The sequence below is a fragment of the Malania oleifera genome, chromosome 13, assembly GCF_029873635.1.
Source record: "Malania oleifera isolate guangnan ecotype guangnan chromosome 13, ASM2987363v1, whole genome shotgun sequence".
In the NCBI taxonomy this organism is placed as follows: domain Eukaryota; kingdom Viridiplantae; phylum Streptophyta; class Magnoliopsida; order Santalales; family Ximeniaceae; genus Malania; species Malania oleifera.
Window position 1 is genome coordinate 12,811,479 of NC_080429.1, and position 14,297 is coordinate 12,825,775.

At 38.2% G+C, this 14,297-nt stretch overlaps 2 protein-coding genes and 1 non-coding gene across 3 annotated transcripts; all 3 read left to right on the forward strand.

Annotated features, from left to right (window-relative positions):
- The first annotated feature begins 1,195 nt into the window (after positions 1-1,195).
- Positions 1,196-5,421, forward strand: LOC131145483 (RHOMBOID-like protein 3). Its single transcript, XM_058094578.1, has 5 exons — positions 1,196-1,739; positions 3,970-4,133; positions 4,339-4,502; positions 4,745-4,995; positions 5,095-5,421. The coding sequence occupies exons 1-5, from the start codon at positions 1,462-1,464 to the stop codon at positions 5,207-5,209; spliced, it is 972 nt and encodes a 323-aa protein (XP_057950561.1). The 5' UTR covers positions 1,196-1,461; the 3' UTR covers positions 5,210-5,421.
- Positions 5,422-5,827: 406 nt separating this feature from the next.
- On the forward strand, positions 5,828-5,901 carry TRNAV-AAC (transfer RNA valine (anticodon AAC)). Its single transcript has one exon. It is a non-coding gene; the product is annotated as a tRNA-Val (tRNA).
- Positions 5,902-12,890: 6,989 nt separating this feature from the next.
- On the forward strand, positions 12,891-13,553 carry LOC131145484 (putative non-specific lipid-transfer protein 14). Its single transcript, XM_058094579.1, has 2 exons — positions 12,891-13,294; positions 13,393-13,553. Exons 1-2 carry the CDS (start codon positions 12,918-12,920, stop codon positions 13,400-13,402), a joined length of 387 nt encoding a protein of 128 aa, XP_057950562.1. The 5' UTR covers positions 12,891-12,917; the 3' UTR covers positions 13,403-13,553.
- The last annotated feature ends 744 nt before the right edge of the window (positions 13,554-14,297 follow it).

The window sequence follows — 14,297 nt, forward strand, 5'->3', positions numbered from 1 at the left end:
TAATGATGTAGACCTTTTTTATATGTTGACTAATAGAAAGTTGTATTTGCCAACAAATTGTAATTTTGGGATTTGTTGCTAGTTGATAGTCTGATGTAATGTTATATTCATAAAATTTATGGGCGTCTTTGAATTTTGCCTTTCATAAATTTTAATCATTTTTCACTGATGGAAAATAATTTTATTTTTCATTTTTGTTTTTCTAAGTAGTTGCAAAAAATGCCACTCAATTTTCAAAGTTTTTCAAAGCTACAGTTATTTAATAATCTATAAATATATTTTTTTTCCTACAAGTGCACATGTCTTAATAGTTGTTATAAATACAAGTGAATATTTTTAATCATTGAGTTTTTACTTTTAATTATTGTGCCCTCACTGTTTCTTGTACAATATAAATGAGGCTGTCCTCTTGGAGAAATTGCAAGGTGGGCAAAGGGGTCTTCAAAAAAGAAATCATGCTCCAAGCTAAAGAGCCTTTCATTTTTGAGTATCGGAAGAGTTAATTTTTAAATTTAACATTAATAATTAATTTCATTTAATGAATGTTTTTAGTCTAATATTTTAATTGTCTTGAGAATTAATTGTTTAATTTAATTAAAATAATTAATCTTATTTATTTTTTATTTTTTTAAAAAGCGACGGCACCTTATTTATTTATTGATAAATTCTCACTTTTAATGAAAGTAATTATTTTTTAAAAAAGAATCCAATAAATACTAACCGGGCTTAGGTTTTTCGTTAGTTTGTAACTTGTATGCCCACGGCTGTTGTCAATTTAAATTCTTCAATTTCAAATTTTTTATAAAAAATAAAAATAAAAAAAATGTAAGAGGTGATGTTATTATGGTAACATGAATCCGGTTCAAACCGATCCATTACTGTTATCGAACCCGAAACCCGCCCGGCCTGTCGGTTTCCCTTCGTAACCGCGAAATGTAACTTCCATACTGTAAATCAACCGCAAGCTTTTAAAGCACTAATATTAGAACCCCTAATTTCCTGTAGAAACTCTACTGCTCTACACCAAACCCGACCAATCAATCATCGCCACGTCAATGATTGGCACGCGAGTAGCACGTGACGCCAACGTCCCTCAGGCTGCGGAACAAAATTTATCCAACTTTGTACAGCGTGGCGAAATACCATTGGTTGACATTCCAGTAGTAATTGGCTGTACTCCACTGGATCCAGACTCCGAGGTGGTTTTCTTTCTTACTGCGGCGGTTGGGCATCTGAAAATGCTCCCATCACCCACTCCTCCATTCTGCCCTCTCCCCACTGCTTCTCTCTCTTCATCGAACTCTCTCGCATCTTCTGCACTCAATGAACTGTTATTAACCAACTCCATTGGATCAAATCTTCTGAAACCATCCGAGACATACATACTCTGTGTTTAGAGAGAGAAGAAGGGGAGAGAGCGTGCGATTTTATTTGGGAGAAGGAGAAATTATCAAATTGAACATGCATCGGGAAGATCTGGAGAGCAGGGGAACGAAGAACAGAGGGACCGACTACTCATCTGCATATGTTTTGGAGGATTCTGAGACCCAATGGACTTCTTGGTTGGTTCCCATGTTTGTGGTGGCCAACGTTGCCATGTTCGTGGTTGCTATGTACATCAACAATTGTCCCAAGAACCACAGTTCTGGGTTTGAAGGGAAGTGCGTGGGAAGGTTTCTGGGCAGGTTCTCGTTTGAGCCTCTCAGTCTCAATCCTCTCTTTGGTCCTTCTTCTTCCACGTAATGAGTGATTCTTCGATACCCATTTTCAATTTCTGCTTTTTTGTGTTTGTTTTTGCTGTTTTCGTGTCTGGGAAGTTGTGAATTGGGGTTGTTCTGCGTGAATTTGGATTCTCTGCGTCTGGTTTAAATTTGATTTTGATAGATCATATGTTTTCGGATGAGAATTGGTTGAATTGGTGAAAAGGGTCTCTTCTTAACTTAATGAGTGATTCTTTGATCCCCAACCATCTTTTTAATTTTTGCCTTTTATCTCTGTTTTTGCTGTTTCCGCATCTGGGAAATTGAGAATTGCGGTGATTCTTGCTTGAATTCGGACTTCTCGTGGCTGGTTTTAATGGGTTTTTGATTGATTATATGTTTTGGGGTGAAAATTGGTGGAATCGTTGAAAGGGTTTCTTCAGCAACTTAATGATTCTTTATAATTGATTCCGTATATGCATCTTAATTCTTTCTTTTTGCTGCTGTTTTTTTATTTTTAATTATGAGGATTACTTTGGCATAAGGTTGGATCGTATATGAATTTATGCATTTTTTGCTTGATTGGAGGGAAAAACTTGTGTGACTTTTTGGTATAGATTTCATTTAGCTAGGGTTTGTTTTGAATTTATTGTTAATCCGTGGTACTGTTGTCGTGCTGCCTGTTGACTTCCTGGGTTCTGGAGGTCCTGTTTGATCAGCCTTCCAGATTCATCACACTAACTACATGTTTGATATGCTGGAATGATATCAATTTTATCACTTGTTTTCGTTATACTTCTCATTCAAATTTTTATTCCCTTTCTTTCCTACTCCTATTCTATCCGCACATGATGTAAGTCAACAAAAAATACTGTTCCATTAATTTTATCCTTTTCCATATGATTGTTTACAGAAAAGACTAGAAGCCAAATTGATCATTCTGCTGATTCAATCTTAGGTGATTTAAGTTAATAGAACGTTTTGGTCTGTGAAAACAATATTTCAGTATGTCTTTGAGCTTAAATCACCGTCCACTATGGGATGAATTTTGCTATACTTTCCTAGCTATTTTTGTTACCTTGAAACATTTTCATTGCTGATTGGTCATCGTGATTTGATCACAGCACAACAACATCAATAATAACAACAAGTCTTAAGTCTTGTCCCACTAGGTGGGGTCGGTTACATGAATTCTTTTCCGCCAATTCACCCGATCCAGAGCATTTTCCTTTATTAGATTAAAGAACTATTAAACCCTTACTCACTACCTCATTCCAAGTAATTTTAGGCCTACACTTATCCCTTTTCATGATAGAAGCCATAACTAACTCACTCCGCCTCACAGATGTTTTACTAGGTTTGCGTTTTAAATGCCCAAATCATCTAAGTCGTCCCTCCTTTGTCTTGTTTTCAACCGGAACTATGCCTAAATTTTTCTGTATATGTTCATTTCTTACTTTATCTTTGAATGTTAAACCCAACATCCACCTTAGCATACGCATCTCAGTAACTTTCATTCATAGTATATGTTGTTTATTACTTGCCCAACATTTTAAACCATAAAGCATAGCTGGCCTTATAGCAGTCTTATAAAACTTTCATTTTAATTTTAGGAATATTCTACGATCAAACAACATACCTAATGCACTCCTCCATTTTACCTAACCTGTCTTAATTCTATGTACTACATCTTTTTCAATTTCCCCTTCACATTGCATAATAGATTCAAGATATCTAAATCTGTCAGTGCTATTAATCTCTTGGTTATCCTGTTTAATCTCCTCTCTGTTGCTACTCTTTACATTACTGAAATTACATTTCATATATTTAGTCTTATTTCTACTTATCCTAACCCCTTTAGACTCTAATATGACTCTCTAAAGTTCTAGCTTAGATTCTACTTTGCTCCTACTATCATCAATCAACACGATATCATCTACAAACAACATACACCAAGGGATCTCATCTTTGATATTCCTATTAATTTCATCAATTACTAAAGTTAAAAACATAAGGACTCAAAGTAGAACTTTGATGAACATATATTGAGATTGGGAATTCTCTAGACTCTCCTCCTACAGTCCTGATGTTAGTCACTACTCTATCATACAGTTGGGAACATAATAATCCATAATTTTGAATTATGAGATTGGTCTCTTATTCTTATCTTGGATTAAGCTCCTCACACCTTCTCCCCTAGACCATCTCTTGAGATAAGAAGACGAAAGTGTGTGGTCAAACTGAGTGATTTATTTTCTTACTTTTGAAGATTGAAGAAGTTGGGGGCTCTTCATCAGGCTAAAGTGGTAGACAAGCATCAAGCATGGAGGCTTGTCACGTGTATCTGGTTGCATGCTGGTGTCATCCACCTGCTTGCTAATATGTTGAGCCTGGTCTTCATTGGTATTCGCCTTGAACAGCAATTCGGATTCGGTATGTCTACCTCTATCCTCAACCTACTTTCATGTCACATGTAGGGAAGATATTGAACTTGGTCTACGCTGTAATTCTTCTCCAGCATCGGCAATTGTGTTAAACATAGTTTCCTGAATCATTCGAGTAATAATGCTGATGTGATCTAACTGTTTTTCCTTTTGTGTTCTTTTGTTGGATGGGGATGGCATTTACTTTTTGGCAGTGCGGATTGGAATTATCTATCTGTTGTCAGGATTGGGTGGGAGCATACTTTCCTCCTTATTTATTCGAAATAACATCTCAGTAGGCGCCTCCGGTGCTCTATTCGGGCTTCTTGGAGCAATGCTTTCAGAGCTTATTACTAATTGGACTATTTATACCAACAAGGTCAGCGCTACTAACTTATTATTCTCCCATTCTATACTTTCTGTAGCCTAATATTTCATTTGCCAGGCTTTATTTTGGTTTAGAGCTTCAATTACTGTCTGCTGTTTGGAGCATACCTTTCCAGCTTTTGCTATTATATGATAATAGAGTTAAGAATTAAGATTGTTATATAACTTATATCTGCTAATAGCGTAATGATGGGTTGCAGCACCTCAATAATCTCTCTCTTATTCTTCTTATAGGCTGCAGCACTATTGACTCTCTTGGTCATTGTGGCCATTAACCTGGCTGTTGGAATTCTTCCCCATGTTGATAATTTTGCCCATATTGGGGGATTCCTATCAGGTTTCTTGCTCGGCTTTATTTTTCTGCCCCGGCCTCAGTTCGGGTGGATGCTGCGCCAGAATCTCCCACCTGATGTTCGCGTCAAATCCAAATACAAGGTTTACCAATACATTTTGTGGTTGGTATCACTGGCTGCACTGACTGCAGGGTGAGTTGCACATTTTATTAACAAGAACAGGGTAATTCATTATCAGGACAAATTTTGCTCAGCAATTTTTGTGTCCTCTTGGTTTTATTAATGCTGCAGATTTGCTGTGGGATTGGTAATGCTGTTCCGGGGGGTGAACGGGAATGATCACTGCAGCTGGTGCCACTACCTGAGCTGTGTTCCTACCTCTAGATGGAAGTGTGATGAGAATTGAGACTTGGGCTGGGGATCCATACTTCTATGTGCTGTTAATTAGTCTAATGCTGTAATTTTATTTGGGATTCTTTTTTCATATCTGTAAATGCATACTTGTAGTTTAGAAAAAACAGTTTGCTCTGTGTTATAGCATCTTCTTTGGACATCTGCGTAGTGCTGTATTTGCCTCTGAGACTGGATTTTCTACCTGAATCAGCCTGTTTATTCAAATCATTTGATTTGACTTAAGACTGCTGAAAATGTTTGACTAGGGAATACAGGCTCAGTCGCCTCGAGCGGACGGTTACCTCTCGTAATGTTTGCATTGGTGATTAGCATAAGAACAAATTAAGGAAACTGGCGCCGGAGACCTTCAGTGTGTTAGACTGACGTGCAGGCGATTGGTGATGGCTCTGAGCAAAGTGGGCCGACACTTCTAGTCATTTTATCTTTTAAGGAAACATATTAAATATGTAATGTAAATGAATAAAAGTTGGTGAATTCAAGACGACAGTACCCAGATGCATGAGCCTCTTAAATTCAATAGAATACACGTCTTTTCAACGTTCAATGCAAGACAGAATGATTTACAATAAAATCCTATAGATTTAAAAAGTACATTGCTCCGGAACGTCGTGGTGTCGTGGTGTAGTTGGTTATCACGTCAGTCTAACACACTGAAGGTCTCCGGTTCGAGTCCGGGCGACGCCATTTTTGTGGGCCTCTTTTTGTGATTTTATCTTTTAATATGTTTCCTTAATTTCCCAAAGTGGTTGTGTTGGATTAATTGTTCATTTTCTACTTTTGTCCTAAGTAAGCTGGTGCGTTCCATTGATTCAATAAGTTTTCTAAGGTTTTCCATTCCATTGACTCAATAAATTTAATTTGAAATTAATTATATCATTGCATCTGTCCAAATATTATCAAAATTAAATTAGCTAGACTTATAATATACAATCTAATTGTTTGATTGACCAAAATTTTCTCTCCAAATAATAGTTTTATTTATTTAAATCGGAAGCTTAAATTATGCTCAGTTCGACTTCACAGGTATCAATTAAAAACTTACATTATGAATTCAATACTAACAAATATTAAAATTATAATACATTTAGTCTGATTAATTGAAATTATTAGGCAAATTTTATAGTATTTTAACTAAATCAAACTAAAATTTAAAATCAATTTAACCAAATTAAATGACAAAATTTTTGTTCTATTAATTGAATTTTAGCTCACTCCTAATCTTGAACTAAATTCAATTTGCATACTAAGCTTCAATTTTCAAATTGCCGGCCAAGGTGGAAGTTAGCTCATCCAACATTCATGAAACAACCCACTTTCTTCATTGCCCACTATAAAAATTCCAATGGTCAGCCCAAGCTATCTACGAGCCCATCAAGAGCCTATATAGGTACTCCAGTTTGGTCTTCCATGAAACGAGTATGGGCCGTTGCAAGATGTGGGCCTTAATTGAACTGCCGCTGTCGTAGCTATATGTCATGGTCCGACTATTTTCACACCTTTGTGAAGGGCCATGCAGCGCTAGCTAAAGCACTTTTGTTTAACTAGCCAGCTTATCGTTTACTAATATTCATTCACAAAGCACTTTCATTAGCATTCAATCAAATGGTAGCAGAAACAGTAAGCATTCATGAAAGTAGTGGCAAGCAAGTAGTAAACATCAAATCTATGCAATTCATTAACAACACCTCTGTTGACATCGTGTGTTTAGCGAGGGAGGCAAGTAGGCTAAACACGTCGACAATAGTTAGTGAGTTTTATAATGACTGATGAACACTCATCCTCCCCTAAAGAGGTTTTTATGTAATTATCATCCTGACACAATGAAATATCAAAGTGACCAAGGAATCATACTGCCTTATTTGGCATACAAATAAACTACTAGTAGAAAATAACCCTACACTAGTATTTACATGATGGAAACTCATCCCAAGTACACGAGACAAGCGGTCATAGGCAAGCATAATGCCCTAAACAAGCTTAGCTCGTGACATTCTCCCCCACTTATGCGGTCGACGTCCTCGTAGACTTTGGCAATAGGTACACTTCAACTTTATCCACAAACGGTTGCATATCTTCCGCTGAAATCTAACTGATTTCTTTGTCATCAAGGCATTTCCATTTCACTAGGAACTTCTGCCGCTTCTTCCTTGAGGATATGAACTTCTAGGCTGCAAGAATCTTTTTAACTTCATGTATGTCAGGTGGCATTGTCTTCAACTCTGCTCTGTTTGACTTACTTCTGCTCAGTTTGTCGGTGTTGGTGTTGAACGGCTTGAGTCAATGGACATGAAACACTTGATGCACTTTCATTTAGTTGAAGTGCTGCAGTCTTCTTCTCCCTTGATTTGCCCACTTCTTCATCTGCTAAGAAGCTTTCTCTAGATAGACTCGGGCAAACTCTGCATTCTGTCTCCATTCTCTAGTGAAAATGTAAGCCTTGGGACTCTTTCATTTGTACAACTCGCCTACTGTGTGAGGTAACAGCGGCAGCTAGCTTATAACAAGCTCAAAAGTGCTCTTGTTGGTTGTTGAGCTCCTTTGGACATTGCCACAGAACGGAGTCACATCAAATAGTTGCACGCCATTCTTCTGGTTGTCGTTGACAAAATGGCACAAGTACTCTTTCAGTAGCACTCTAAATCTCTTCATCAGTCCGTCTGTCTGTCGGTGATAACTCGAAGAGATGTCAATATGTGACCTGGATATCCTGAAAAATTCTGTCGAGAAGTTGTTAGTGAACATTAAGTCTTGGTCACAAATAATAACTTGGCGAAAATTCCAATATCTCACAATAGTCACAAGGAACAATTGTGTCGTCTCCTCTACCGAACAAGACTTTGGTGCGGCCATGAAAGTACCATACTTCTTTTGCTCCCTTTTGTCTTGTTGATGAGTGAGACAAGTTTTGGTATAATCAACCACATCATCCTGTGTGTGCAGCCAACAATACCTCCTTAGTAGTCTTGTCATTGGAGTCATTCTCCGCGAATACCCCTCAAAAAACTTCTAGCAATATCTAGTAAGGTCAAGAAAGGAACGCAACTCCTTCACTATCGTGGGAATCTTCTGTTCTTGAAGCATCCTTACCTTCTCCATACCCCTCCGGATACGACCTTGTTCAACCACATGACTAAGGAATTTTGTCACGCCCCAAACCCGGAAATGGGATCCGGGGGTGAATTTAGTAACCTAACCTGTCTCTATATCAATTAAAACATACATGATACAACATGAAAAGAGGGTCCAACCCCGTGAAGTGAACGGATGCCCGATATACAAACATACAAACGTCCATACTCATCAAAATATGTAGTGAAATACAGTCTTTTATACACAACCAGTATCATACCAGAGTCTATACAAACTAGGATAACATACCCACAATACAAAACATACTCAGGTGTCTACAAAACTATCCCGACAACCTGGATACCAAAACTCATACCTAAAAGGTACTAGCAGTAGCTACGACACCCCTACTCCCAGATGCTAGGATGCTACTTATCACTACCCGAAGGACATGAAAAACATTGTACGTATATTCGGGGTGAGACACCTCTTAGTAAAGAAGAAAACATTTTATATCAATGTGTGGCATACCAATGTCATTTTACATACTTCATAACACTATACATACGATGCAGTTTGAAACAATTCGTACAGTTTCATACAATTCCATACCGTTCTATACAGTTCCAGCATTTTCAAAAAACCATTCTAGCTCATACGATACCCAAGTACACATACATACATACATACGGTCAGTGTCGTCACACCAGTTCGCAACTACACAAGATCACCCCGTCTTACAGCGATTACATTGCTACATATGCAACTACGCTGCGACGAACAAGGCCCAATAGTGATTACATTACTCCATACGCAACTATACTAGGTCACCTAGTCTCACAGCGATTACATTACTACACATGCAACTATGAAGATCTACGACTTAGGCCCAAAAGTGATTACATTACTACATACGCAACTACACAAGGTCACCTAGTCTCACCACGATTACATTGCCACATGCAAAACTACGCTGCGATGACCTAGGCCCATAGTGAATCCATTGCTTTATACGATGTAGCATATAGCTCACGCCACCTTGGTGACCAACCGGAATTAGACTGGTGATATTTCACACCATCGGATATAGAACCGAACACTCTTGCCTACGGTAGTTAACCGATCCATGACACAACGTATGGTAATTAGCCACCACATAGCTGTTACGGCGTACGGTAATTAGCCGCCCCTAGTCGATTTCACAAAACTTGGAATCATTTTTGAACTCACGTCCCTATACATTTCAGCGTACGATAATTAGCCGCCACATAGCTGTTTTATAAATACCTAGAACAAATACATACATCCATACATATCATACTTATTTGGTTTACGGCAAATCATATCAATTACAATTTCAAGTATACAATTTATGCAAATATGGATTACGATCACCTCAATAATACAGTTTTAACACAACCACCAGTTTTCCAAACAAAATAGAGATGATACCCGAAATCCCCAATTTTCCCAAAAACTGTAACATGAAAATCTCGCATTTTTACTCGATAGAATTCCTCAAATAAGTAGTCAAAACATACATATGATTGTAGCCTACAGGCTTACCAATCCTGATTTCAAAAATGGACTGATATAAACAGAATCCCCTTATCTTAACCCGAATCCCAACTACGAACTCTACGGCCCTCAAAACTATGAACCGAGACTTCAAAATCTACAAACCACAGTACAATACATGCTTACAATCCATACTACTACACATATACTGAATCAGAAATGAAAACCGAGCCTTACCTTGATTTTAGCCCGAAACCCAAAAACGCTTGAAATGGACTTCCGATCTGCTAGAAACGTACAGAAACCTTCACTGATGCTTGCAATAACTTTGGATTTATGATTCCGGTAGCAAACAGCGAAGCAATCGAGGAGAGAGAGAGAGCTTCAAATCCTAGAGAGAGAGAGAGAGAGAGGAAAACCAAAACTTAGCCAAGAAGCAATTGAAAATATCCTTAGAAAGACCTTTGACCAAGAGGATTTCGTCGACGAATTGGTGTCTTCGTCGACAAGGTCTTCAGGGATTTCGTCGATGAGACAGCGATTTCGTCGACGAACCCTGATATTTAAATTTTTCCAAACCTCTCGGTTTTTCTTCGTCGACGAACCTCTGAATTTCATCGACAAGAAACCTTCTACCTTCGTCGACTAATTATGGTCTCGTCGACGAAGTCTGTAGAATTCCATTTTTACCCCTCTTTTACATAATTAACCCGTACAACACAATTCGGGTTCTTACAAATTTGTTGCTCCACTAAGTGAAATAACACTTCTCTTTCTTCACATATAGATTGTTTCCCCTCAGTCTGTCGAACACCTTCCGTAGATGCTCTTCATGTTTCCTCTGAAACAACACTGATGCTCCCAACGGTGTTTTGGAAGGGCGAACACATCCCGCTTCCAATTCATTAAGCTATTTCCCCAACTCTACTATCTCAAGAGGCGCCATCTGACATAGCCCTTTAGTAGGTGGTTTCACTCTTGATAACAACTCGATTTAATACTTCACAGTTCGTTGTGAAGGCAAATTATGAAGCAGCATATCCGGCAACACCTCCTTGTACTCATCCAACACCGCTTGGATGGTTGTCAGATCCAGCTCTTGGCCTACTTCTTTGTCTACCACCACCGTGGCTAGACGTGTCTGCTCACCTTGACCCAATCCATCATTGAGTTGAATGGCTGAAAGGGACTTCCCATTGTCTCCTTTCATTGCAACGAATTGCACCATGCACGAGTGATCTCCCATTAGACACAGGGAACCAGCCGAAGGCATCCGCACTGCCCTTGCCCCCCTTAGGAATTCCATTCCTAGAATGACTGGAAAGTCATCCCATGGCACCGCTGTGAGATTTGCATAACCTTCCCACTATCAAAGCTTTATAGCCACTTGCTTGGCTACTCCCAGAGTAGGTTGGGCTACAGAGTTAACTGCTTTCGTGCGTCATGTATCCTTCTCTAAGTATAAGTTGAGTCTCCATGCTTCCTACTGCGAAACAAAGTTGTGAGTAGTCCCCGTATCCACCATAGCGCGGGTACTCTTCCCATTTATCCTCAAGTCCACAAACATTAACCTTCTTGCTCGTGTAACTTTCGGTGCTTTTGCCTGCTTTTCCAATGCGCTCACCAGCCGCACTGAACCTACCCTCAGGGCATCATCCCCTTCCTCCTCGCTTTCCACCACTTTTCCCGAAGTAGAAGCTTGTAAGGCATTGAGTAATCCCTTGTGTTAACACTCACTCACTCAGTGAGATCCACCACACAAGTAACACGAAATTTTACTCTTCCCTTTTCCATTGGGCATGTTCAACCCTTGAGATGACGAAACTTCCTTTGAGGTTGATGATTTAAAGTCGGCTCCCTCATTCTTGGGTTTGCCTTTCCTGAAAGACTTTCCACTGTTTCCCTCTCCGCCAAACCGTTTGGACGAAGTGGTATCATCACCAGCGTAGTCAGTGAATAGGTAAAGGCATTAAGTTAAGTCAAGATTTTTCTAAAATTGAACCTATTAAATTACTATATATGTATATTTATGTTTTTAGTTTTATTTGGAAAACCAATCGTTCAAAATAAAATTTTCAAACTTGGGATATATGATATGGTATTTTGAGTAAGAATGAATGGTGGAAAGTTTGGTTTGACTACTGTGTTTCTTGGTTGCCTACGGGCTATGTTCAAAATACTGAAATCGTGTGGCAGGTGAATGTCATTTTGGGGTTTATTGTATAATTGAGTTTGTGAATATTTGCGAAATATTGGAACTGTTTGTGAAAAATATAGGGATTTGATATAGCGGTTGTGAGCCAAGATGTATATGACGGCCAGGGGCCGGGATTTTAATTAGCGGTTGTCGGAATCAATTTGATGTGTCCCCAATTTAATTTGGAACATAGGAATGTACAATATATTTCTTGAGTTAAATTCTTTGGAAGTTCTACTTGTGAATGCATGCAAGTCCATGTGCATCCTTTGTGACATTTTATTGTAGATTTCAAACTTTTCAAACGTTTAAATTGAACCCTAATTTGACAACGTATCTTGCATGAAGACAATTAATGTGAGATTTATTTGACAAAAATAAATTCAACAAATACTTTTTGGACATATCTTTCTAGTAGCTTGAGTTCTTCTATTGCCACTAAATAAGTTTGGAGTTACTTTTTGCTTTTGCTTTATTTTTAATTTTATAGTATAATAAAACACCATTAAAGTTAAAATATAGTCAATTCAATTTATTGAAATTATTCGCAAAAAATTATAAATATTTTAACTAAATCAATCCAAAACTTTAAATCGATTGAACCGAATTAATTGAAAAAGTATTTGTTTAGTCAATTAATTCGATTTTTAACCCACTCCTATTCTTTTTCTAATTAAAAGAAAAAAGAAAAAGAAAACTATTTTTTTCTCATAATCCCACAAACTATTTTTCAATTTGCAACTTTAAGATCCATGCAACAAATTGCAGGCAGGGTGGATGCTAGCTCATCCAACATTCATGAATCACCACTCTTTCTTCATTGCCCACCAAACCCAAACTCATAACCCTATATAAACTCCAACGATCGGCCCAAGTAATCTACGAGCCCACTAGGAGTCCATGTGGGTACTTCATCATGGGCTTCCACGAAACGGGTGTGGGCCGCTGCAGGACGTGGGCCGTAATCGGACTACTGCTGATGTGGCCATGCTATAGGGCTGCCGCCGCTTCCTCGCCCACTGTTTGTCCCACCGTTACGGCGCTTCTATCGGCGTGCTCCACCTTCATCTCGTACGGGTTGCCGGAGCCTCTCCCGGGATCGGCGTGTTGTGACGCGGTGACGGCCATGAATGCGATCGGAGAAGACTCATCCGATAACCGGCGATCGATCTGCAGGTGCTTACTGGGCCTCGTTATTACCTACGACCCTAATGCCACTGCCATAGCCACCTTGCCTGGTTTCTGCGGTGTCTCCCTCGGCTTTAACATTAATCCTAACACCGACTGCAGCATGTAATCTCTCTCTCTCTAAATATTGATCATTTGAGTTTTAAATCTCATATTTTTCTTTTGAAAAAAGATGAATCATCACATGTATGACATTGGTGCAGTGTCCAATGATGTGCTAGAGATGAATTGGTCGAAGCAGAACTTACAGAAGGAGGATCCCACAGGTGGCATAGAATGGTCCTTGGTCTGCGCCTGCAGTGAAAGATACTGTATTAGTGTCAAGTGCACTGCTCTTTGAAATAATTTTACTGAATCAATTTTTGATTAATATGTTTGAAAAATTATTCTATTTTTTTACATATAATCCTGCCTAATTCAGTGCAATAATAGATAATAATTTCTTTTAAGAAAAAGTTATTATTTTGTTATCTCTGTTTTCGTGTTTGAAAGCATGAATTTCGATTTTAGATATCTGGGTCTTGTTCATAGACAAAGTGAACTGTGAGATTGCCTCAAGGATGCTTTTGGCATTTAGGGGTCACAGACCGACTATAGAACCCTAATTAATAAGTGGAACGTATTAGTCATCCGCTCTTATGTTGGACAATCAGAATTGTCTTCATTTCAAGGCATAACTTGGATCCATGTGTTTCGCATTCGTCTGAAGTTTGCTTTGAAAAATATAATCATCCCTAACCCCTCATGTCAATCCCACGAGTCTCTTATCCATTCTCATTCGATCGTGACGAGGGAGCAAGTCAAAATAGGAAAAAAAAAAGCTCTCATTGGGTTTTGTCCAAGTCCACGCAAAATGTAATATGAAATTATTTTAAATTTTATTGAAATTCATATAAATAGGCAAACCTTGTAACCAAAACAAACATATCAATAATAAAAAAAGAGTAAAATTTAGTGATATCTCTTAAGTATTTTAAATATGACACTACACTTACTTCTCAAAAACTATAAAAAAGCCACCTAAGATTTTATTTTATTGACAAAATGAACCTCTCTTTAGTTGATCGTTAGTCAATCGTTAAGTGTGTGTATATACATGTATTTTACT

Bases quoted from the DNA above. Each gene is read 5' to 3' on its own strand.
- LOC131145484 (XM_058094579.1), top strand. From the start codon at position 12,918: ATGGGCTTCCACGAAACGGGTGTGGGCCGCTGCAGGACGTGGGCCGTA.
- LOC131145483 (XM_058094578.1), top strand. From the start codon at position 1,462: ATGCATCGGGAAGATCTGGAGAGCAGGGGAACGAAGAACAGAGGGACC. The intron at 1,740-3,969 runs GTAATGAGTGAT...TTACTTTTGAAG, and splicing joins TTTGGTCCTTCTTCTTCCAC to ATTGAAGAAGTTGGGGGCTC. The intron at 4,503-4,744 runs GTCAGCGCTACT...TTCTTCTTATAG, and splicing joins GGACTATTTATACCAACAAG to GCTGCAGCACTATTGACTCT.